At 55.9% G+C, this 22507-nt stretch overlaps 1 protein-coding gene across 4 annotated transcripts in view; it reads left to right on the top strand.

Moving 5' to 3' along the window:
• CD82 (CD82 molecule) overlaps window positions 1–22507 on the top strand; it is a 52141-nt gene that overhangs the window by 16214 nt on the left and 13420 nt on the right. For 2 of the 4 annotated variants that reach the window (XM_089914899.1, XM_022592191.3), the window contains exons 2-5: window positions 10896–11026; window positions 16109–16181; window positions 21017–21141; window positions 21297–21371. In XM_089914899.1, coding sequence (XP_089771025.1) covers window positions 10964–11026; window positions 16109–16181; window positions 21017–21141; window positions 21297–21371 — 336 coding nt within the window. In that variant the 5' untranslated portion in view covers window positions 10896–10963. The remainder of the gene's footprint in view (window positions 1–10895; window positions 11027–16108; window positions 16182–21016; window positions 21142–21296; window positions 21372–22507) is intronic. The other 2 variants (XM_089914900.1, XM_089914902.1) reach the window with 2 other exon arrangements.

Below are 22507 nucleotides of genomic sequence, written 5' to 3'. Positions count from 1 at the left end.
CGTACTGCTTTATGATGATGCTGGTGTGTAATTGCTTAGTTTCCTGTCTCTGCCTTCTCCAGACTGAGCACTCCCTGAGGGCAGGGATGGGTTTCATCCATCCACTTCCTGTGTCCATCTCCGGCCCAGCCAGAGTTGGGGGGTGGGTCAAAGAACTGCATTGATTCAGGATGGAAACTGAGCAGAGATGGCCTCTTGGGAGCCCTCTGGGAGGGCAGCCCCTCAGGCCTTCTGACCCATGAGCGGTTCTGGGGGGAGGCTTGCTGCCCCCTTGAGGTCGCCTCTGAGGGTTAGGCCTGGGTTCACTCACATCCTGGTGGTTCAGCCTGGCCCTCTGCACCCACCACTGCCATAGCTGGCTGGTGTAGGGTAAGAGTTCCACAGCCCCTGTGTGCTTGTTACACCTGCAGACACCTGGCCCCACTTCTGGGTACTCTGATTCCACGGGCTTTGATGCTGGGTGACCCCATGTGAGAAGGCTTGGCAGTAAGGAGCAGTATCACAAAGCAGGTAGGACATTGGACTCCAGAGTCAGAGGGTCTGGAGGACAAAGTTCAGCTCGGCCACTGTCCTCCATGTGACTGGAGCAAGTGCCACCACCTTCCTGAGCCCCAGACACCCTGCTTGTAAAACAGAGATGATGAAGCCATGCTCTCCACATGGCAGGGGGATGTGGGGTTAAATAAGATAAGATCTGTGAAGCACCGCTCACATGGGGATGCTTTCATTAACATTCATTTCATCAGTCCTCCCTCTGCCTGACATCTATTTCAAGTTCTTGGGTGACGATAACTTTCCAGGGTCAGTTTGTAGGAATCTTTGTGTGTCCCACATCTCAAGGGAGAGTCTCTATGCATACCCTCCTCCTGCCATGTAAGGAAGGGACTCTTTGCCTAACATGACCTCTTCTCAGAGACTCCTGCCTCTGTCATGCTTACTTTCTAGGCTTTGGCAAGCTGATTCCACCATCTTCCTGGACAAGCCTTGATATCCCTATTTTACAGATAAAGACACTGAGGCTCAGTGGGGTAGGCAGCTTGCCAAAGATTACACAGCTCTGTGAAATGGGATTAGAATTTAGGTCTCTCTCAATTCAAAGTCCATACTATGAACTGGTTCATTATTCTCCATCCCACCATGGGGCTGGGGAGGGGTCCTCAGAAGGTAGTTGACCCCTGAGAGCCCATCTGGGAATCTGGGTCTTCTTGTTAGGGCCCCTAGACTGTGGGGCTCCTGGGCAGCCTCTCATATAGTCCTAACTATCTCTCTAACTTAGGGCTTCCCAACTGATGTACCCAAATGGCTGGTTATCTCCTCAGCCCTGGGAACAGAGCTCTGGGTGGGTCACCTCAGACCAGGCCCAGTGTTGTCTGTCCACATCAGGGTGCTGAACAAATATGTGTACTTCTCTACATGTATCATGTTGTGAAACACATTGGGAAGTACTGACGGCTCTAACCAGTCCCCTCCCTGCCCTGTACAAATACACTCCCCAGAAGGGTGGGGATTCGTGGTCCTCTCTGGGCCTCAGTCTCTTCATCTTACAAATGGAGACTGAAGTAGGTGATGTCCAAGGCTTTTCTAGCACTGTGAATCTGAGTGTACAAGCCTTAGAACCCGGGGTTGAGAGGGAGCAGGGTTTGCATGGGGCCCAAGCAGCCTGCAAAAAATAGGAAGGGGAGCCACGGAGAGGGAGAGGTCAGAGACTATGGCTCAACCTCAACTTGAACCTTTGGCTGCGTTGGGCCAGGTGGGGAAGCTGCAAGTTTCAAAGTGTCTGCTCTCCCCAAAACTGCACCCTCTGTCAGAGTGGCCCCTTCTTCATGCTGAAAGCCCTCTGGTCTCATTGCTTGGGTTTCAGAGAAAAGCAAGGAAGGACCACATCTGTTGGCCTCATCAGCCAGTGAAGGAACAGTGTGGCCAGGATTGGTGGGGCTGATCTTTTCCTTCCTGACGGAAGCCAAGAGTCAGGCCTCAGAACTGGGGTAAGATGAGGTGTCAGGCAAGCAGACTGAGGTGTGGCAGGGTGGAGCAGGCGGGCTCCACCATTGACCTAATTCACTTTGGCAGCAGGTGAAGAGAAAGGAGCTCTTGTCTCAGGTCAGACCTGAAGTTCAATCAGGGCTTAGCCACTTACTTGTGTGACCTTAGGCAAGTCACTGAACCTGAGTCTCAGTTTCTTCATCTTCTAAATAGGGGTAGTAATATCTCAGGGGGTTGTTACAGAGATTAAACGAGAGACAGTGGGAATGGCATTATACAAATGAAAAAGTGCTGTCACTCTACTGCCATAGTCTGGCCAGGGTGGCTGGTGGCCTGCATTCCTCTGCTACCCCTGGCCTCCTTCCCCCAAATGTCAGGGGTCAGTCCCAGCTTCAGGCTGTTAAGGTCCTCAGGAGAACAGGAGCCTGTCACACCGGCTCCTGGGATCATTGCTCCTTGGGTTCAGCCTCTATAAGACAAACAGGAGGCCTTGGGCTCTAAAATCCTGGGATTCCTGGGGAGGTCTGATCTGGATGTGTTTCTTCCACCCCATGGTGTTGGTGGTGGTAGGGTTTGCTCACTTGCGTTGTGAGCAGCTGACAGTGCCCCCAGAGCTCTTTATTTGCCCCATCTCAGTCCCCCAACAACCCTACGAGACAGGGGGTCCTGCTAGTATCCCCATGTTAGAGATGAGACGTTGGCCTCAGAGAGAGGTTCAGTAACTCCCTTGCTTAAGGTCACACAGGAGGAAGCAGAGCTGGGATTCAAACCTAAGTCTTGAAGGAAATGTGAGATCCTAATCATGCTTTATGGCCTCCTGATTTTCTGGTTGCCAGGGTAAGAGCTTTTTTTTTTTTTTTTTTAAATTTATGTTTGGCTGCGTTGGGTCTTTCATTGCTGCACGCGCGGGCTTTCTCTAGTTGCGGCGAGCAGGGGCTACTCTTTGTTGTGGTGCGTGGGCTTCTCATTGCGGTGGCTTCTCTTGTTGCGGAGCACGGGCTCTAGGTGCACAGGCTTCAGTAGTTGTGGCACACAGGCTCAGTAGTTGTAGCTTGTGGACTCTAGAGAGCAGGCTTAGTAGTTGTGGCGTACGGGCTTAGTTGCTCCACGGCATGTGGGACCTTCCCGGACCAGGGCTCGAACCCATGGCCCCTGCATTGGCAGGCAGATTCTTAACCACTGTGCCACCAGGGAGGTCCCGGGTAACAGCTTTTTATTTTTATTTTTCTGTTTTAACAACAAGGGGAAAAGGTAAGACCCAAGATGGAAAAATAAGGTAGTAGGAAGGTCAAAAAGCCAGCCCCTGGAGTCAGCGTGGGTTTCAGGAAACACATCACTTGTCACACATGAAAACAAACACAGCCACCTGTGACCAGTCTCTTTTCACGGGCAGTCGGGACAAAGTCCAGAGAACTGCAGAGCTGGGTGGCCAAGAACCAGCTTGCAGGTGGAGTGTCTGCTGACAGGCAGGTTTCCAGAGTAGAGCAGCCAGGCCAGGCTTTCTCACTCCACTTTCTCTCCAAGCTGACTGAGCTCCCACGGGATCAGTTGTCTGACTCACCAAACTGGCTGGACGCCCTGAGGCACAGCCCGGAGGCTTAGGGACAGAGGCCCCCCCCACCCTGTGGAGGGCAGAGGCCTCCTTCCTCAGGTGGCCCAGCCCTGCCCTGTTTCACCCCACCCCCCTTGCCTGAGAGCAGCAGTAGTTACTCTCTGGCACAGAAGCCTCCAGGCTGGGCATGTATCTGGAGGCTGGATCTAGGCCCCCAGAGGGCTTCAGACTGTTGATCATGAAATCAACAACTTCCGGATAATCATCGTCATCATCGTAATTGGCGGCTTTTACTTGACACTTACTAGGTGCCAGGCATTTTATGGACACTAACTCATGTAAGCCTCACCGTAGCCCATTATTAAGTCCATTTTACAAGTGGGAAAGTTGAGGCAGAGGGGTGAAGTGATTGCCCAAAGCCACACAGCTGGTAAGATGTGGCAGAGTTGGCATCTTCAGGCAGAGAGAGTGGGAGGGAGGAGGGGGCCAGGGTGCCAGCATGGATCGAGCCCTACTAGGTGCTAGCCTGGTTACAGTTCACCTTCACACCTGTGAGGGGTGGGTGGGCTTAGTCTCCCCATTCACTGATAAGGAGGCAGCTCTGTAGGTTACGTGGCCCGTATGTAGCAGATCCAGGGGTGGGAACCAAGGGCTGCTGTGTGACTCTGAGTCCAGTTCTCCTTCAATCTCTATGCGGAAGGCCCGGTGAGCTGGGGCAGGACAGCAGATGGAAAGAGAAAAGCCTGGACCAGGAATCTGCAGGTCCTCCACTGTGTGTGCAGCCCTGATTTTGCTCTGTGACCTGTGGTCTCCTGCTTTCTCTGGCCCCTCTGAGAAAGGCAATGATCTCAAAAGTCTTCTGCACAGTGGATATCGCTCTCTGGTGAATGATGCGGGGAATGTGCCTTCAGGAAGTGGAGGATGGAGCAGAGGTCCAGGAAGCTTCATGTGAGATTCTCCCCGGCCAGGACCTGCTGCACCCGGGACCCCAGGCCTTCCTGCATCCCACTCAGAGCAGAGGGACCAGGCCATGCTGGGTCTCAATACATGAGAATCCCCTGGGAAGCTTAAAAAAAAAAAAACCCAATGCCCAGGCTGCACCCCAGGCCAATTAAAGCAGGATCTCAGGGGCTTGGGGGAGGGGATTGGCGGGGCAGGCACCAGCACGTTTTAGAGCTCTCCGGATAATTCTAATGTATGGCCAAGACTGGGGGCCACTGCTCTCAAGCAACTGGGAGACGGAGAAAGTAAGTCCTGGCTTTCCAGGGTTAGTGGGCCCCTGAAACCGGATGAAAGCGTGTGCCTGCCTGTCTTCATGCATCTTTATAGAGAGAGGGTTCACGGCTTCTATCAGGCTTTTCTGACCCAAAGGAGATTAAAATCCAGTCCTGGGAGGAAGCAACCCCCTCCCCACAAGCCAATGATGTCATTTTTAAGGCCCAGAAACCTCCAGTTGCAGGATCAAAGTTGGTTTTTCTTATCTCCTCTAAGAAACCTTTCCTGACCTGCCCAGACTCTCCTTTCTGTTCCTTCTTCCTGCAAATACACATCCAGGGGTTACTACGTGCTAGGCACTGTCCTAGGCTCTGGGGTACGGGGCAAGTGAGACAGACACAGCCCCTCCCCTGAAGGAACCATATTCTAATGGGGGCTCCGGATACCCCAGTGGACCAGTAGGATGACTGCAATGAGCAGGGTCATGTGACAGGCTCAGGTGTCAAAGCTGCTGTTCCTTAGAGTTCTCAGGGAAGCCCCCATACCCAAGAGTCTGAAGACTTGCGTAGGGCAAGGACAGGCGGCTGTGCATGGGCATATTTTGGTTCTAACGCGCAGCTAGAGTTGAGGCCTGCTGTATAGATCAGGTGTTCGGGTAGGGCCTCTGGGAGGAGTAGCTCAGTCTACTTATAGGAAGGGAAGGAGCCAGCCAGGGGCTTTGGGGGAAGATGCTCCTGGCAGAGGAGCCGTGAGGGCAAAGACGCTTAGGTGGGCAGGGGCCTGGTGTACAGAACAATAAGAAAGAGCGGCCTTAGGGATGAAGGTGGGATGGGGAGGACGGAGGTGCTGAGGACCAAGGAGGGGCAGGGCCAACCAGGCAGGGCCCCGCTGGCCACATAAGAGTCTGGATTTTATAGCAAAGTGTCAGCTACATCACCATTGGAGGGCTGCAGGCAAGGGAGTGACAAGATCTAGTTAGCATTTTTCCAAGAGCCCTCCCTGCAGTGTGCCTAACAGCTTGACAAGGGCAGGAGTGGAGCCTGTGACCAGTCAGGGAGCTGCACTGGTCCAGGGGGGAGGTGAGGCATGGGGCCGGAAGAGGTGGTGGATTGGAGGAGACGCATGTGGGCTGTGGGATGAGGGGAATGGGGAAGAGACCCGAGCATGGCTCTCAGGTGCTGGGTCTGAGCCAGCTAGTGGGTCAAAGGGCCGTGCATCTCCTCGCCTCCTTTGAATCCTGCAGCACATAGAGTCCAGGAGCCCTGGCCCCCAAGGGACCCTCAAGGGCCTAATATGTATTCCACGTGATGTTAGGCTGTTGAGTGAAAGATGGTTTTAAGTCAGCAGTGTTTACTGCCAGGTGTCTTGGAGACACTAAGTGTCTAATGTACAGTGACTCGGGGAGAATTGGTGCTCCACAAACTTGGTGACAGCAAAGACTCTTGTTCTTAAGGGCGTGTCTTCTAGGACTTGTGTTTGGAAGAACTACTGTGGAAAATGCTGCTGCCCTGGTCCCAGCCTGTTGTTTGACCGTTGAGGAGGCAGGTCCGGGGCGGGGGGCGGGGAGGTCCGGGGACAGTCACCTGTGCTGGGTCTCAAACAGCACGTGCCATCAGAGCAGGCGCCGAGCACGAACCTCTGGACTTGAGGGGCTGCACCACCGCACCACTTGGTTTCCCCAAGGCTATTCAGGGACACCCAGGTTCTGGGGTAAGGCTGGAGGGCTCCTCCCCCAACCTCAAGTGAAGGATAAACCAACCTCCTACTCTGCAGGGGTGGACTCACAGAGCCCCAACACAGACAAGAGGTTCCCTTAAAGAAGGGGATCTTCCCCAGGGGCTCCGGGGAAGGCGAGGGAGCCTTGCTTGTGGGTCCTGGCATGCAGAGGTGGCTCAGGGTGCTCACCCTGCACATCTCCCACCCCACCCCTTGGGGGAAGACAGAAGAAGGCTGAAAAGAGAGTCTCAGCTGATTTAGGGGCAGTGGAGCTCAGACTCCCTTTGTGTGACTGAGTACTTGAAAGCCCTGGTGTTCCCCTCCCCTTCACCTCTCCATCTATCCACCCAACCATCCCTCCACTCATCCCTCCTTCCATCCACCCATCCCTCCATCCCCCATCTATCCCTTGATCCATGTACTCATCCCTCCTTCTCTCCCTCCATCCCTTCCTCCATCCATGCATCTAGTCTTTCATTCAGCAAATTTGTTGGGAGCCTACTTTGACCTCGTAAATAATACATAGTCTCTCCCCTCAAGCTATCACAGTCCATGGGGGAGATGGGCAAGTAAGTAGAAAATTACTGTACAGCATCATGAGTTATAATAGTAACCTCCACTTATTGAAAACCTACTCCATGCCAGGCATTTTACCCACATTATCTAATTTAATCTCTGGGCAAATCTGCCAAAAAGGTTTTATTTTCCTCTTCTCACAGATGAGTTAGTTGGGATTCAGAGAGGTTAAGTCACTTGTCCAAGGTCACACAGCTAGAAGGTGATAGAACATCATTCAAACCCAGGCAGTTTGATGCCAGAGCCCATCGCAGGAACTGCTCTAGTATCCAGTGCTATTGGAAGGAAGCAGAGGGGGAGGGCTCCTAACCAGCATATGTGTTGGTGGGGAGCGTGTGGCCCTGATGGTGGTGACAAGGGTGGCTGGAGTAGGAGGTGTCCTGGAGGAGGTGGATGTCTGAGGTCTGTATTAAAGGATGAGCAGGAGTTAGTAAAATATTGGTAGCATAATAATTCCATTGTATAAACTGATTTGGCATAAAATTATATATTTGGTCAATTTAAATTGGAGTTGCTTAGAAATGGTCAGTTTACCTGCTATAGAGTATAACATAAAATCAGCACCTCCTTCCTACTGCTCACAGAGCTGTCAGTGCCTGTTCCAGAATTTTCCAAATAAGATGTACTTGCATCTCATTCCCTTGTTTTGTGACTTTCCAGACATCCTCACAGGAAAGCATGGGCAGACCTTCTAGGGTTTCTGTAAAGCACAATATTGGGAGACTCTCTCTTTGTTTAGTTTCATGAGCAAGTGAAACGCTCACCCTTCACTCCTTCCACAAGTGCCCATAAAGACACTTACCCAGCTCCAGCTCATCCAGCCCCGACTGTGCGAGGCGCTGATCTCACTTTTCTTTATAACAGGGGGTTCAGTTGGGAAACGAGGCCCTGTGAGTCCTTTCTCTGTGGCTGTGCATTGGCAGAGCTAGGATTCGAACCCTTGTCTATTCGATTCCTGCCGCCCAGCTCGTTCTCCCCCAAGATCCCGAGCTAATGGCAGTCCTAATCCTTGCCACCTTTCACAGACACTTGTGTGTGTGCCATCTGATCCCCTGCCCCAGGGGCCTGCAAACTTCTTCCATAATGGGGCAGGCAGTAAATGTTTTAGGCTTTGCGGGGCAGTGGCCTCTTGTCATAACCAGCCCACTCTGCTGTTGCCTGTGACAGCAGCCGTGGACAATACAGCTGGGTGCCAATACAACTGAACTTATTTAATTTTCCGTGTTACAAAATAGTCTTTTTATTTTTTCCCAGCTATTTAAAAATGAAAAATCTGTTCTTAGCTTGCAAGACGCACAGAATAGAGGCGGTGGGTTGGATTTGATCCACAGGCCCCACCTGGCTAATCCCTGCCCTATACCAACCCTTATTCTTATTGTTGTGGATGAGAAAACTGAGGTTCAGGCCTCTCAGGGTGGGCGGGCAGAGCTAGAGCGTAACCCCAAGCCCTCTGAATCCGACTTTGGGGTCTCCTCGGGGCTTGGTGGTGGTTATGGGCTCCCTGAGGTTGATGCCAGACCCCATCATGGGGCAACCTGGATACGTCCCCAGACTGAGCTGACTCCTAGCCCTTCGTGGAACCGCCCAGCTTCTGCCCAGTATGGAGAACGTGTTCAACTCCTGCTCCCTGTTTCTGTGAGCGGGGAATGTCAACACTTGCGGGGCAGAAACACTTTGTATCCTGGATCTTGGCCAACAGACCCTGGAGCCACCCACCCCGGGCTCTGATTCTCAGCCCCTTCTCTTCCCTCAGGCGATTCCCAGGTAGTCTCTGGGCCTGCCCTGATTGGCCAACCCACCTGCCAGTCATGGGGCTGCCTGGCTCCTGTTTTAGTGTCTGAACCCACCCAGCTGCCTCCTGGAGAGGAGGAGGCGGCCTAAGGGGCCAGGAGGACTGGGTTCTGTCCTTGCTGGTCCATGTGGCCTTGGGCAAGCTGCTTCACCGCTCTGAGCTTTAGTTTGCTTGTAGGATGCTGAAGGGCTTTCTTTGCCCTACGCCTACTTCAGTTTGTGTGAGTGACAAGAGGCCAGCGGGGGTGCCCGGAGAATCGGGGGATACCAGCCGAGCAGCCTCTGCCTCCTTGCCCACGCACCAGAGCTCCTTTGAGCAGTGACCTTGGTGCTCACCACCTACCTGGACAATGGGATCCCAGCCATCCCCAGAGACTCCTTTATACAGCCTTGGCCGCTCCCCGGAAGGCAGCCCTTCACAGATCTTGACCTCGGGAGTTACCACTGCCTAACGAGCTATGTTTCTCGGGCAAGTTACCTCATCTCTCTGAGGCTGTCCCCCCACCCCCATGCTCCCCAGGACAGGAAGACCTTCCTCACCTTCTGGGCAGGTCGTGAGTATTAAAGGGATGACACATGCCAATGGCTGTCCAGAGCAGATGCTGTTCGGGGGGAGGCCAGGTGTTCACTGTTGTCTAAGAACTGCCCCTTTCTGAACACCCGCCGCCCAGCAAGGCTGCCCTGGACACCCAGCCTGAGCGGAGGATGTGGGAGCCGGAGAGTGGAGAAACTCCCTTGCCTGTGCAACACGGCTGGCGGACATCAGTTGCCAAAGGACTGTTTCAACACTTCTCCAGTTTCACAAGAATGCAGCCAGCGTCCCGTTCCCGCTGCTGCCTGCTCAAATGCTGTGCTGGAGTTCTTCTGGGGAAATGATGATTTATCTATAAGCTGCTTGGGGCTGAGAGACTCAAGCAGGTCCCTGATAGGAAAGAAAAGCAGGCCTCCTTCGGTGAGAGACTCCTTCCTCTCTTGCTGTTTCACTCCGCACCCACTTACGAAGCGCCTGTGGTTGTCAGGCGCTGCGCTGGGAGGGGAGAGAGGAAACAAAGCTCTCCTTCATGTGGACCATCCCCAGCAGGCCTTCCTGGGGCCAGGCCTGGGTTCAGGATCTCAGATCTCTGGATCTCCTGACACGGGGCGGGGGTGGGGGGAGGGCACGGAGGGGAAGCCCTTGTTTTCTCCCCCTCTGGGCCTGGGGGAAGCCCCAGGTGGAGTTGCTGAGGCCAGACTTCCCTGGTTCTGAGTCACTGCTGTCCCCGCATTTCTCAGACCCAGGTCTTGGACCCTGGAGCCTGGAGGAGTGTTCAGTCTCATCTCCCCACGTAGCTCTTGAATTCCCCATAAGTCTTTAGTCAGATGTTGCTTCCATGCCACTTGTGACGGGCTGCTCGTTGCCAGGCAGTCTTTTGCTTCGTTGGAGGCCTTGCTTCATGCTGTGCCCGAATCTCCCCCTTAACTCCCCTACCCCGGTCACTGGAGGTGTAAAGTCGAAGCTGGGCTCCCACTTGGCAAAAATGATACGAGAAGGGCAAGGGGACCTCCGTGTGGACAGGGGAGAGTCACAAGGCTTAGGACTGCCTTGCACCCTTGCAGGAGGAAGAAGGGATAAAGCCCATGCCTTGGGCCCTCTGTTCCCTCTGCTCAGTGACCTGCTTCTCCCCACCCCCCAGCCCAGCTCTGCCCACACAGCTGTCCCAGTCCAGCTGTCTCGGCCCCAGCTGCCTGTGCTGGCTCCCTTAGCCCCATGGGGCCTGAGGGCCGTGGCCATTCCTGGGGTTTCTGGCCTCAGGGAGCCTGAGGGTCTCCTCCATAATTTTCCTCTAGGCTGAGCCCTGGTGAAGTGGCTGACCCAGACCCCAGCTGCCACCTACCCCCCACACCCTACTGCATGGCTTTGGGTCAGTCATCTAAGCTCTCTGGGCCTCCGGGTCCCCTGAAACAGGACCTGACCTTAGTACCTACCTCATGAGGTAGTTGGTGGGGAGGGGGTGAGCTGGGATGATCTGGGGCCGGTGGGTCTGGGGTACCCACCAGCATTGATTCCCTCTCCTCTCCCCAGCCCCCAGCCAGGTCCCGCCCCACGCTGACCGACCTGCCTTCTCCGCAGGGAGCTCCCGGACCAGCAGGATGGGGTCAGCCTGTATCAAAGTCACCAAATACTTCCTCTTCCTCTTCAACTTGCTCTTCTTTGTAAGTATGACCCGTGCTACCCAGATGCCTCCAATAGAGATGCTCCTCCCGGGTACGTCCCAGTCCAAGACCCTCCAGCCTGGGGATGGTGGTGGGGTGTGGCTGGGGTCAGGGGGCTGAGGCCAGACTGTTGGAAATGGAAGCAGGTGGGAGCAGTGAGGAGATTCCCAGCGTTCCCAGCTGGCTGGATGGCAGAGCACTGGATGGCTCCCCCAGCCTTCCCCCTTCCTGGAGCACCGAGGCCACCACACCCCGGGCTCTCAGGGCCGGAGGTGGGTGTGGGGAGAGGAGAACCCCCGGGGCATTCCCTGACTCCTCATCGGGAAGTTGTAGGGGAGCCTCTGGGATCTTTCTCGTCCTGTCCCGACTCTCCATCCTCCTCCACCCGCTCTGAAGAACTTGCCTGTTAACAGGTCTGGGTCTCAACTGCCCCCATCACACTCCCACCCACACGGTGGGGGGTGTCCCTGGAGCTCCCAGAGAGTGGGCAAGAGGAGGCTGGGCTCTGGGCTGGAGTGAGGACACAGTGGTCCTTCCCCAGACCCACCCTGGCAGGCGTCACCCGGTCATGAGCCCCGGGGCCGCCCAGATATAAGCTCTGTGCACATCTGGAGCTGCTTTTCCTGGGGCCCCAATTTTCCTCTCTGGTTTGGCAAGACAGACTCCTGCCTTGGAGTTGCCAGGATGATGGAATGAGTGTGTGTGTGTGTGTGTGTGTGCGCGCACGCGTGTGTGCGCACGCGTGTGTGAGATTATGTGTAAGTATATATGTGTGTGAGTATATGTGAGGTTATGTGTGTGTGTGAGTGTGTGAATGTGTGAGTATATATGGGTGTGAGGGTGTGGGTGTGTGAGTGTATGAGTGTGCATGTGTGAGTGTGTGTGATGGGGGTGGGGCTGTGGGGAGAGTGGCCTGGAGAGACCTTCGAAGGAGTGCTGCTGGGGACTGTGGCCTCTCATGGTGTTGGTTCACCCTATACTGTTAAAAACATCAGATTTTTTAATAGGATATTTATTATGATTCAATTTTAGTTTTTAAAATGTACACATACATGAATATTTTTGAGAGGAGAAGAAAATACCTCCAAATGTTAGTGTTGGGATTCCTGGGAATTTGGGTTTTATTCTTTTTGCTTCTCTGCAGTTTCCAAATTTTCTACAACAGACATGAATTTCTTGTAGAAAAAAAAAGTTTTACATTACAAGTTACATAGGATTATAGAAAGTTTGGAAAATAATCTTTCTAAACTCCCCTTCATAACTTTAACCCAACACACAGATACTTACAAATGTGTTCCTGGCACACACAAGTACACCCATGTGCACACACACACACACACACACACGCACATGCACGTGGACAGCCCTGGTGTTGCCTGCCCTACTGGTCGTCCACCTTGGCTCCGACACCAGCTCCCCTCTCAAGGACGGCACTGGGGCCCCACTGCAGCTCTGGCCCTCCACTGATGGCAGCCGGGCCTGGGCACCTGGGTTTCGCAGCTTGGCAGTCAGGTCCCTCCCAGCTGGGCCAGGCTTCTGGAAAAAAGTGGCTGCCCACACAGGCACGCCTTTCCTGGCAGGCACTTGGCTCCCAGGCTGAGGCCCAGCTTTAAGGGCCAGCTGGCCAGGGTGGGGTGGGGAGTGTGGGAGCCCTGTGGTTCTGTCCCTGGGGCTCTAGGGACTGGAGGGAGGAGTCTGGGCTATAGCCTAGGAGGTGGTGGGGCTTGGGGTTCAAGGGCACAGACACCCCCTCTCCCCCCATGCAGTGGGAGGGAGAGAGGTAGAGACTTCATGGAGAAAGGGAGAGGGGTTGATGGTTTGGGGCCAAGGCATCCCTTCCGCTCCCAGTCTCGCCTATGGAACCAGAGCCTAGAAGAGCTTCCCTTGGGCCCGAGCTCTGGGGACCGGTCTCGCTTGGCCTCCTCCCAGCCACTCCAGGGCCCTGGGGGGGCAGGTGTTCACTCCCTGTGTGCTGGGGCCCAGGACGGGGCCCATCAGGATGGTGGTGGAGGGGATGTAGTGGGGGAGAGGGGAAGCTTTTATCACAGGAGGGTGAGAGGGAAAGGAAAGAGTGAGAGGAGACTGTGTGTGTGTGTGTGTGTGTGTGTGTGTGTGTGTGTTCATTCACAAATACTTCTCCACCAAATGTGTCTTTGACACCCCTGTGTATTCAGACCCCGTCCTGGGTGCCGGCTGGACATTTGCCAGCAGGAGAGCCGCGACTTCTTCACTCACAGGGCTTATGTTCTGGGGGGTGATGGGCTTCGATCAAATGCTTACTCCAATGGATGATAAAATTGCAGTTGTAGGCGCTCCTGGGAAAGAAGGATATGGCCCCTAAGAGAGAGCAGATAACAAGGCACTTGACCTTGTCAGGGTGGTCAGTAAGAGCTGCCTGGAGTTCTGTGTGAGGCTGGGGAGAGCGGGGTCCCGGCAGCAGGTGCGGAAGTCCAGCACAGGGGGAGTGGGCCAGCGCGTGCCTCTCCGGGGCTTGGGCTGCGTAGCCCTTCCAGGAAGGATCTGGGTCTTTGTTTCATGCACAGTGGGAAGCGGTTACATGATTGAACTCGTGGTCTGGCAGAATCACTCTGGTTGCCGTGTGTGCTCATGCATGCACGCGGGTACACGTGTACCTCCTCGCCTTCACTCCCTCCGGACCCCAAACTCCCCAGAAAATTGCCCTGTCGTCAGCTTTTCTCAGATCCTAGGAGACCCTGAGGCCGCAGCTGCCGTGGCCGTTCTGGGGGTAGGAAGCTGGCTGTGAGACTCCTGGCTCCTGTCGGGAGATTCTGGTGGGTCTGGGTGGGGTGGGTTAATGTGGGGTGTGTCCCGTGGCCCCAGTCGTGGTTCACAGAGAAAGGGGGTTTTGTGGTTCCTCCCCCAGTCTGGTCGGCCCCCTGCCCTGGCCTCGTTTCTGGCTGTCCCGTGGGCTGGTGCTGATCCAGCCACACCTGGCGCTCAGGCCATAGTCATCAGACGTGCAGGGGAGCTGAAATGGCAGCGCCAGGTACTTCGCTCCCTGGGTTCCGGGAGGCGAGCCGAGGAGCTTGGCTGGGAAGTCTGGGATTTTACTCTCTTTGGGATTATATTTGCCCAGAGGGAAGTTTCTGCCCTGTCTTGAATTCTCTATTTGGGAGGACTGTTCCCCCTGCAGCCCTGCCCCGTGAGTGCAGGAGGTGAGCGGACAGGGGCTCCGCCACGTGGGTCTGAGGTGGCAGGGGCAGACCACGGGCCAGCTGTGCTGTGAGGTGTGAGGCTGGGGTGAGCAGGGCTTCAGGAGTCTTTGGGAACCTAACTGCCGGGTCCTGTAAAGCCCACCTTCCTCCCCGCAAGCTGTGCAGTCTGAGGTGCCCCCACTTTCGGGTGGGCACTTCCTCTCCCCAGGGACTGGCTTTCTAGGCTAAGGCCCGGGACGGACCCGAAGTATCCCTGCAGCTCATGTGCCACCATCTGGCGTAGCTGTATAGTCAGACCTGACTTGGAGCCCCTGATGAGTGAATTGGGTGACCTCGGGTGAGGTTAGGACCTCAGTTTCCCCATCTGTCAAGTGAGGACGATAACAGGGCCCATCTGACAAGGAGAGAGGAGGGGACAAGTGAGTGGCTGGGGACAAATGTGGGGAGGTCCTTGTGCTTTCCTCTTCCTGGTCGTCAGCTGCTGTTGTCTTTAAGGAACCTGGGCCAGGGCGAGACGAGTGAGGCACTCACTTTGGGATCAGAAACAGCACGGCACTGCATCACATCGGGGCCCCACTCCTTTTCAAAAGGAAAAATCAGGAACACCAAGCCTGTCTTTATTGAAAAGCTTGATATTTTGTTCATCATGATGGATTATTTTCCCCCCATTAATTTTCATTTCTTAAAAATGATTGCTATAAACTCATTTATCTTGGTTCCTGAGTGTTTCTGGTGTCCCCTGAATTTTCACATGTGAGGCAAATGCCCCATTCACCTTACCCAGCGTCCCAGCTCTGGTGGTTGAGATCTGTAGAGCAAGGCTGATAAACCCCTGGGACCGAGCGGCTCATCCCAGGCTGAGGGCGTTATCAGTAGCTACTGCTCTTGCACCAGAGGTTACGGGATGATGGCTGAGGCGGGGACCCAGGGCTGGTAGTAAAGGTGGGTGGTGACATGCTGGGACCCTGAAGGTGGGTTATCCCCCAGGTAGACCCAGGCCAGGCCCCAGGGAAAGGCCAAACTTATGGGGTGATGCAAGCCTCCCCACCTCCATCCCCTCAAGGGAACCTGTGCTTTTGCCCAGACTGCAGGCCCTTCCCAGACCTTGGCTGGCTTAATGGGATCTTGCTGGGCTGATCTTGGCTGGGGGAGGTGAGCTCCGGTTATGGGTCTGCCCCCTGGTGGAGGGAAGAGAGGCAGGGAATACCTGGGCCTATGCCAGCCACCCTACCCCGTCCCCACCACCATTCGTTTGCTTTTCTAATCCTGCCTTTACACAGTTTGGTTCATGAACTCACTCATCCGCGGGGGCCCTCAGCACCTGGTGCGCCCAGGCCCACAGAGCTGCATGCAACCCAGCCCTGCCCTCAGGGAGCTTACAGTCTAGCCAGAGAGACCAAGTGGCAGAGTTAAACCCAGAGGGAAAGGCTATTAGAGAAGGATCCCACGGTGGTTGCCACACAGTAGAGGCCCCTTAGTCTGCCCGGGGGTCAGGAAGCCTCCTGCGGAAGGTGGCCTTGGAGCCGAGAGATCTGGAAGACGGGTTGGGCTCTGAAGGTCATGTCCCCCGAGGGTTTCCCCACCCTGAGCCTGGCTTGTTGGGGAAGCTCCCAGCCCCCAGGCTGGGGCAGGGCCAGGAGATAAGTAGGAGGGTACCCGTGGCAGGAGGCTGCACCCCCAGAGCCGGTATGCTCAGGTTGACCACACGTGGGCGTAGGAGGGCCTCCCCACTCATGGCCCTGCTGTCTGGGTTGCTGGAGTTGGCTGGACTTGAGGTGCGGGGCCTGAGGCCACCCTGACATCTCTGGGCTGGACAAGGATGTAGGCAGCTCCCCTGTGTCCCCCCGGCCAGGCTGCAGGGGCAGCTGGGAGCGGCCCCCCACTAACTGCCCCTTTCTCCTTCCAGGTCCTGGGCGCGGTGATCCTGGGCTTCGGGGTGTGGATCCTGGCCGACAGGAGCAGCTTCGTCTCTGTCCTGCGTAAGGACCCCTCTGCTCCGCCTGCCCCAGCTGCCTCTGAAAGGGGGCCGGGGCAGCAGGCAGGGCTGCTCCCGCGAGTACTTGAACCTCAACGCCGGTCCCTTTTCCAGCTGCCCTCAGGGCCTCGCTTAGGTCCCGCATGCTGACCATTCCACCTTGGGCCTTGCCCAGGTCCTGCATGCTGACTGCTCCGCCTTGGGCCTCTCTGCAGGGGTTTCCAGAAGGAATTTTCTCTCCCTCCCCAAACAAAGCTGCCGTTGTCTGGAGAACACTGGGTGGGGGATGAGAGAGGCTTGTTCTCCATCCTGGCCCCCTCCCTCTGCCCTGACCTGAGAAAGCCTCTTACACCCTCAGTTCTTCCATTTGCCTGCTCAGCAAAACGTGGCCAACAGCCCCTCCCCTTCCTAGTTCAGAAAAAGGGCCAGGAGTGGCAGATCGTCAGATATGCGTGAAGCGCCTACTGTGTGCCTGGCACCAGCCAGGTGGGTCAGGCAAGTGTGCTGACGAGGAGGTGCCGGGCCCAGTGTCTATCGTTTGTGGTCATGATGTGCCAGGCGTGGGGCCAAGCATTTGGCATAGATAAACTGTCTTAATCTCACAACAGCCCTGTGCAGTAGCAACTTCCTGCCTTACAAATGAAGAAATGAGGCTCAGAGAAGTAACGTCCCTCGCTCGAGTTCACCCAGCCTCTGAGTGATAGGCGTGGGACTCGAACCCCCAGAGCTTTGGTCCTAAGTGCTGCACATGGTAGGGGAAGCCCCTTGTCTCACTCTTGAAGCTGGAGGAAAAGAAGCCCAATGATGATGATGAGCGCCCTTTCCGATCCACTCACGGTCACCACCAGGAAGTCTGCCAGGCTTGCTGCGCTAGCGTTAGTGGACGTCCTGAGGAGGGAGGGAAGCAGAGCAGAGCACAGAGATGCCACTCCCCTCAGCAAGTGCGACCTTGGCTCACTTCCCCTCCCAGCAGCTGCCCTGCCCGAGGCAGCAGGTTTGGACTCAGGCCCGTGACAGCTGCTTGATTTGAATGAAACGGAACCAGGCTAGGATGGGTGATGGAGGGGCCCTGGGGGCTAGGCCTCCCCTCACACATGAAGGGAAGCAAGGAAGATCCACCCTCCGGCCACTTCCGATGCCATCTGGGGCTGTCAGTCCTCACTTCTGCTGGGACTGCTCCCCATTCTGGGGCTAAGGTTTAGGTTTCCAGCCCCATGCCCTCCCCACATGGGACACATCCTCCTTGGCCCTGCTCAGCCCAGGCTCCCGCTTCCTGGGCTGTGGCCCACACCCAGTGGGCACTGCATCTCGGGGCAAAGTCTCAAGGCCCAGCCCGCCCACTGCGTTTGCGCCCTCTGCACCCCGACTGGGGCTCCGGGGATGTCCTGCTGCTCCTCCCTGTTCGGGGCTGAGTACCTCAGGCTGGCCAAGCTTTAGAGGCCCCCTGGATGCACCCGAGTGCTTTTACAAATACCAAGGCCTAGCCCCACCCTAAGGGATCTGACTTCAAATCAGCACTGAGGTTTTTAAGAATCTTCCCAGGGGTTCCCCAGGCAGCCAGGGTTCAAAAACACCAATCTGCTAGCCCGGTCACTATACCCTTGGGTAAACTGAGGCTCAGAGAAGAGGAGAAAAAGACTCGCTAAGAGTCACACAGCAAGTGAGGTCAGATCTGGGAACCCAGGGCCTATTGTGTGCCAGGCCTGCATGGCACGGCTTTTCCCTTACCAACTGAATCCTCTCCGTGAGTCCGTGGGGCTAGGCATTACTAACCCCATTTTACAATGGAGGAAATTGAAGGGAGGGGAAGGAACTTGTCCAAGGGCACACACACAGCTAGAGGGTGAGGGAACTGGGATGTGGACCAGGGGGCATGGCTCCTGAGACCCCATCCCCTCTACCACAGGGTTCTGCAGCACGCCACGCATTCACACCTTAACGAGCGGAATCAAGCACAGTGGTTAAGGGCACAAACCGTGGAGCCGGGCAGCCAGGGTTCCCATCCTGGCTCTGCTGTCTACGAGCTGTGTGATCCTGGGCAAGTTACTCCACGCTCTGTGTCTCCTCATCTGTGAAATGGAGACAATAACAGACAGTATGTCCTAAGGCTATCGTGAGAAATGAGGCGAGTTAATAACAGTTTCTAGCAAATAGTAAACCCTACATAAGTGATTGTTAAATTAGTTTATAATACCATCTGAACCTTAGAACATCTTTAAGAAGTAGGAACTAGTTTTATTTCACAGAGCCAAAAATAGAGGCCCAGAAAATGGCTTGCCCGGGGTCAGAGCCTGTTAGCAGCAAAGCTGGGATTAAGTGGCACCCTCTTCTCGTGCTCCTCAGTCACTTTCAGTTTGGGCCACTTCCTCCCCACCTCGCTGGTACCTCCGAGGCCCAATAAAACCAAGAAGATGCTGGCCTTGGTGCACAGTGGGCGGACTACCCCACTCCTTCCTAAGTCAGGTTGCTCAGATCAGGGCCAGCCTGAGACCCAGGAGGAAGACAGGGACTGGTATTGAAATCTTCTGAGAAAAGAGAGACGCCACACCGCAGCTTGGCTGGCCTCCCAAGAGAAGGACCCGAGTGGGGGTCTCAGCCTCCAGCCTTGCCCCTTGGGCCCCATCTGCGGCCTCTTGCCCGCTCTGGGCCCTTACAGACAGATCAAGGTGCCAATCTACCCTCATTGGGCCACGGCAGAAATTCAGCAAGATGGTTTGGATAAAGGGCCTTTTTCAGGGCTGGCACACAGTGGATTTCCAGGCAGTGCCACTTGCCTTTTGATGGGGGGAGTATTCGCTGGGAGGGCTTGTTGGAACCCAAACCCAGGAAGTTTAAGAAAAGCAAACTTTGATGGCCTTCCCCTGCTGTGGTTGATGGCTGAGAGCCAGGGCGGTGAGGGCCTGGAGTAAAAAGGAAGCCCCTCACTCAGCCCCTCGGGGCCTCTGTCCAGCTCCTGGGGGCTCCTGTGAGGAGCTGAGCGGGGGCCTCCCTCCCCTGGTGCCTGAGAGTGGAGTGGGCTGGCCAGGGCTTTTCCTGAGCTCCAGAACATTCTGTCTGTGCCCAGGAAGTGGATGGAGCTGGATCACACTTTCCTCCCCACCCACACTCCAGCTTTGTCGTTATTCCTTAAGGGCCCTAATGCTCCGTCTGTGGTCGAGGTGGGGATCTCAGCCCCTCTGAGGTGCCCCCAGGGAATGGTGGTCAGTCAGCCTATTGATGGGCAACTGTGGCAGCCCTGGCTGTGCCCGAGACATCGGGGAAGCACATTCACCATGCAGATTCCAGACGGTCTCCTGGAAAGTCTGCCTGGCTCTGACAGACCCGGGAGTCTGCATCCCTGAGAGGTCCTCCTGATCTGCTGAGGCTCTCCGGGATGTTCTGCCCCCTTCTGGAAACACCCCACACCCTGAGAGTGCCACGCCAGCCTCCCTGGAGTGCCTGGGCTGTCAGGGGAGAGAGCCCGCAGCGCCCTGCCTGCCGGGGGGGCGCGTCCACCCTGGTCCACCTAGCGCGTCACAGCCTCAGGGTAGAGGGGACCCCACACACCTCACACCGGGGAGCTGGAGAAGGACATGAGCTTCTCCCTGTGTGATCCGTTGGGATTCTTGGGAAATGCTGGTCAAGTGCCCCAACGAAACTTCTGACCTCCACCTACCCCGGGGGCTCTGTCATCGCCTTTAGGCCCCTGTCTCTCCGCCTCAGGCATGTCGCCTGTCAGACTCCTCTCTCACTCACACTGATCCGTTCTTTCTGACCTTTTTATTTTCCAAACACGCTGAGCTTACTCCTTCCTCAGGCCTTTGCACCTGCTGTTCCCACGGCCTGGAATGCTTTTCCTCAGCTCTTCACTCGGCTGACTGCTTCATTCTCAGCTGAGCGATCATGTCACCTGCTCAGACCAGCCTTCCCCCACCACCCCGGCCCCTCCCTGCCCATGTCCCTGACCTTAGCCGGCTTCAGTAGCTTCCCGACCCTTCACACAGCCAGAAGAGACACTCCTCACCCCATCAGCTTCATGGCGTGGGGACCTCGGCAGGCTGACGGCTGTATCCCCAGCAGGCGGCACAGAGCCTGGCATACGGTGGGCCCCGGGTAAATCTTTGGGGGCTGAACACATGAATGAACATCACGCCTGTGTCCGTACACGTGCCCGGTGCTTCAGCGCAAAGAGTGTGGCGCTGGGGGGGTTGCCTGTCTCCAAGTCCCAGCTCTGGCCCATGCTGGTGTGCCTCTCTGAGCCTCAGTTTTCTCATCTGTGAGATGGCCGTGCTGGTACCTACTGGGTAGAGTTCTGGCAGAGGGGAGATGGCACATGTGAAGCCCCTGAGGCCTAGGGAGTGGGCAAGGGAGGCCGGCATTTGGTCACGGACGAGGAGGGAGGCAGGCCCTCAGCGTCTGTGGCCTCAGCGGAACCTGCCAGTCTGTGGTTCTTTCATTCAACAGTTACCCATCCAGCACTTTGCTGTACCAGACACAGTTCTGGGGGCGGGGGGTTCAGCAGGGACTAGAGTCCCTGCCTTCGTGCAGCTCACAGGCTTGTGGAGGCCGCAGACAATGAGCGAGATAGGCCGGTAGAACGAGAGTCTTTTCAATCCTGGTAAGCGCTGAGGAGAAAAACGAAAGCCGGACGGTTGGGAGGTGGGGATAGGATAGATGCGGGGTGGGGCGCACATCTAGGGGAGGCAGCTTCTAAAGCTGGTGAAGGAACAGGCTTCCGGCTGGATGGCTGACCCCAGAGCCCTGACCCCAAGGCAGGGATTTGGTAGCAGCCCTGCCCCGTTTTGTACTTAATACGGGCGAGATAAGCAGGCTGAATCGGGTGCTCTTGTCCACCCGCAGAAACCTCCTCCACCTCGCTCAAGGCGGGGGCTTATGTCTTCATCGGCGTGGGCGGCTTCACCATGCTCATGGGCTTCCTGGGCTGCATTGGTGCTGTCAATGAGGTCCGCTGCCTGCTGGGGATGGTGAGTATGGTCCTCCACCACCGCCCGCCCAGCCCCCCTCATCCCGCCCAGAGGGGCCTGAGTAGAGCCCCAGCCCAGCCTGGGTGAGGGTGTCTGAGGCATGTAGGACTTGGTGGGAGCCCCCAGCTGACTCTGTGCCTGCTCTGTGTTCCCAGTACTTTGCCTTCCTCCTCCTGATTCTCATCGCCCAGGTGACTGCTGGGGTCTTATTCTACTTCAACATGGGCAAGGTAAGCACCCCCCTCGTCCCCACCCCCCGACCTGGGCTGGACCAGCCATGTGGGGTGGGGGGCAGGGTTGGCCTGGGACGGGGGCTAGACAAGAGGCCTCTTAGTTGTCACAGAGAAACCCATAGGTGGGGAATTTCCTGGCGGTGCAGTGGTTAGGACTCCGCACTTTCACGGCCAGGGGTGCGGGTTCAATCCCTGGTCAGGGAACTAGGATCCCGCAAGCCATGCGTTGCAGCCAAGAAAAGAAAAACCGGGAACCCATAGGTGCCAGGTCAGCCTCCCAGGCTTCCGGCCCCCTGTGGTCACATGGCAGAATGTTAGAGGAGAGGACAACACAGGTCGGTGGAGTCGCTGCTGGGCCCAGATCTTGGCTCGATCCCACCACTTTCTAGCTGTGTGGCCGTGGGCAAGCTGCTTTCCTCTCTGTGCCTGTTCCACCTTCTGTAAACTGGGGACATTAATAAATTTAACTCTCAGGGTTTCTGTGATGATTCAGTGAGATGATCTTTATCTTAGCAAAACACTTAGCACAGTTCTCGGCACCTCATCCACAGATGAGGCCCAGGGAGGAGACTGTCAATGAAAACATTATTCCCGTGTCAGCGGGAAGACACTCAACGTTGAGGAATAAAAAATCAGACATGCTGGGGCTTCAACTCTAAGGACATTTGTTGTTGACTGAACCAGAAGTCAGGTTTGGAAGCTCAGAGGCCCTGGTTCTGGCTGTCTGTTCAGCATCCTTATTGTGACGGCTTTCCTTCATCTTGCCACTCACCTCATGGCCGCGAGATGGCTGCCACAGCACCAGGTACAACATCTGTGCTGCTGTGGCCTGAAGAAAGGGAGTGGGCTAGTGCCAGCCATGGCCACCCCTTTTATCAGAAAAGCAAGCCTCCCAAAATTCTCCCCCAGTCTGGGTTATTAACACACCCCTAGCTTCAAGGGAGGCTGAGAAAGTGAGTATCCAGCCTACAGGCTCTAAAGACAGAGACGTAAGAGAGGAGGGAGCTGGCGATGGCTATTGGGCCTGCCAGTCGATTGTGGCTGTCACGGTTATTGTGGAGCACCTACTCCGTGCACGTGGTGTTTTCTAGAAGCTTTATACACATTGTCTCGTCCTCCCAGCAGCTCTGCCG

Source organism: Delphinapterus leucas, chromosome 7, assembly GCF_059928025.1.
Source record: "Delphinapterus leucas isolate spDelLeu-1000000601 "Yukka" chromosome 7, BTC_Dleu_Yukka2, whole genome shotgun sequence".
Taxonomy (NCBI): domain Eukaryota; kingdom Metazoa; phylum Chordata; class Mammalia; order Artiodactyla; family Monodontidae; genus Delphinapterus; species Delphinapterus leucas.
This window is presented reverse-complemented; position numbering and strand designations above follow the sequence as displayed.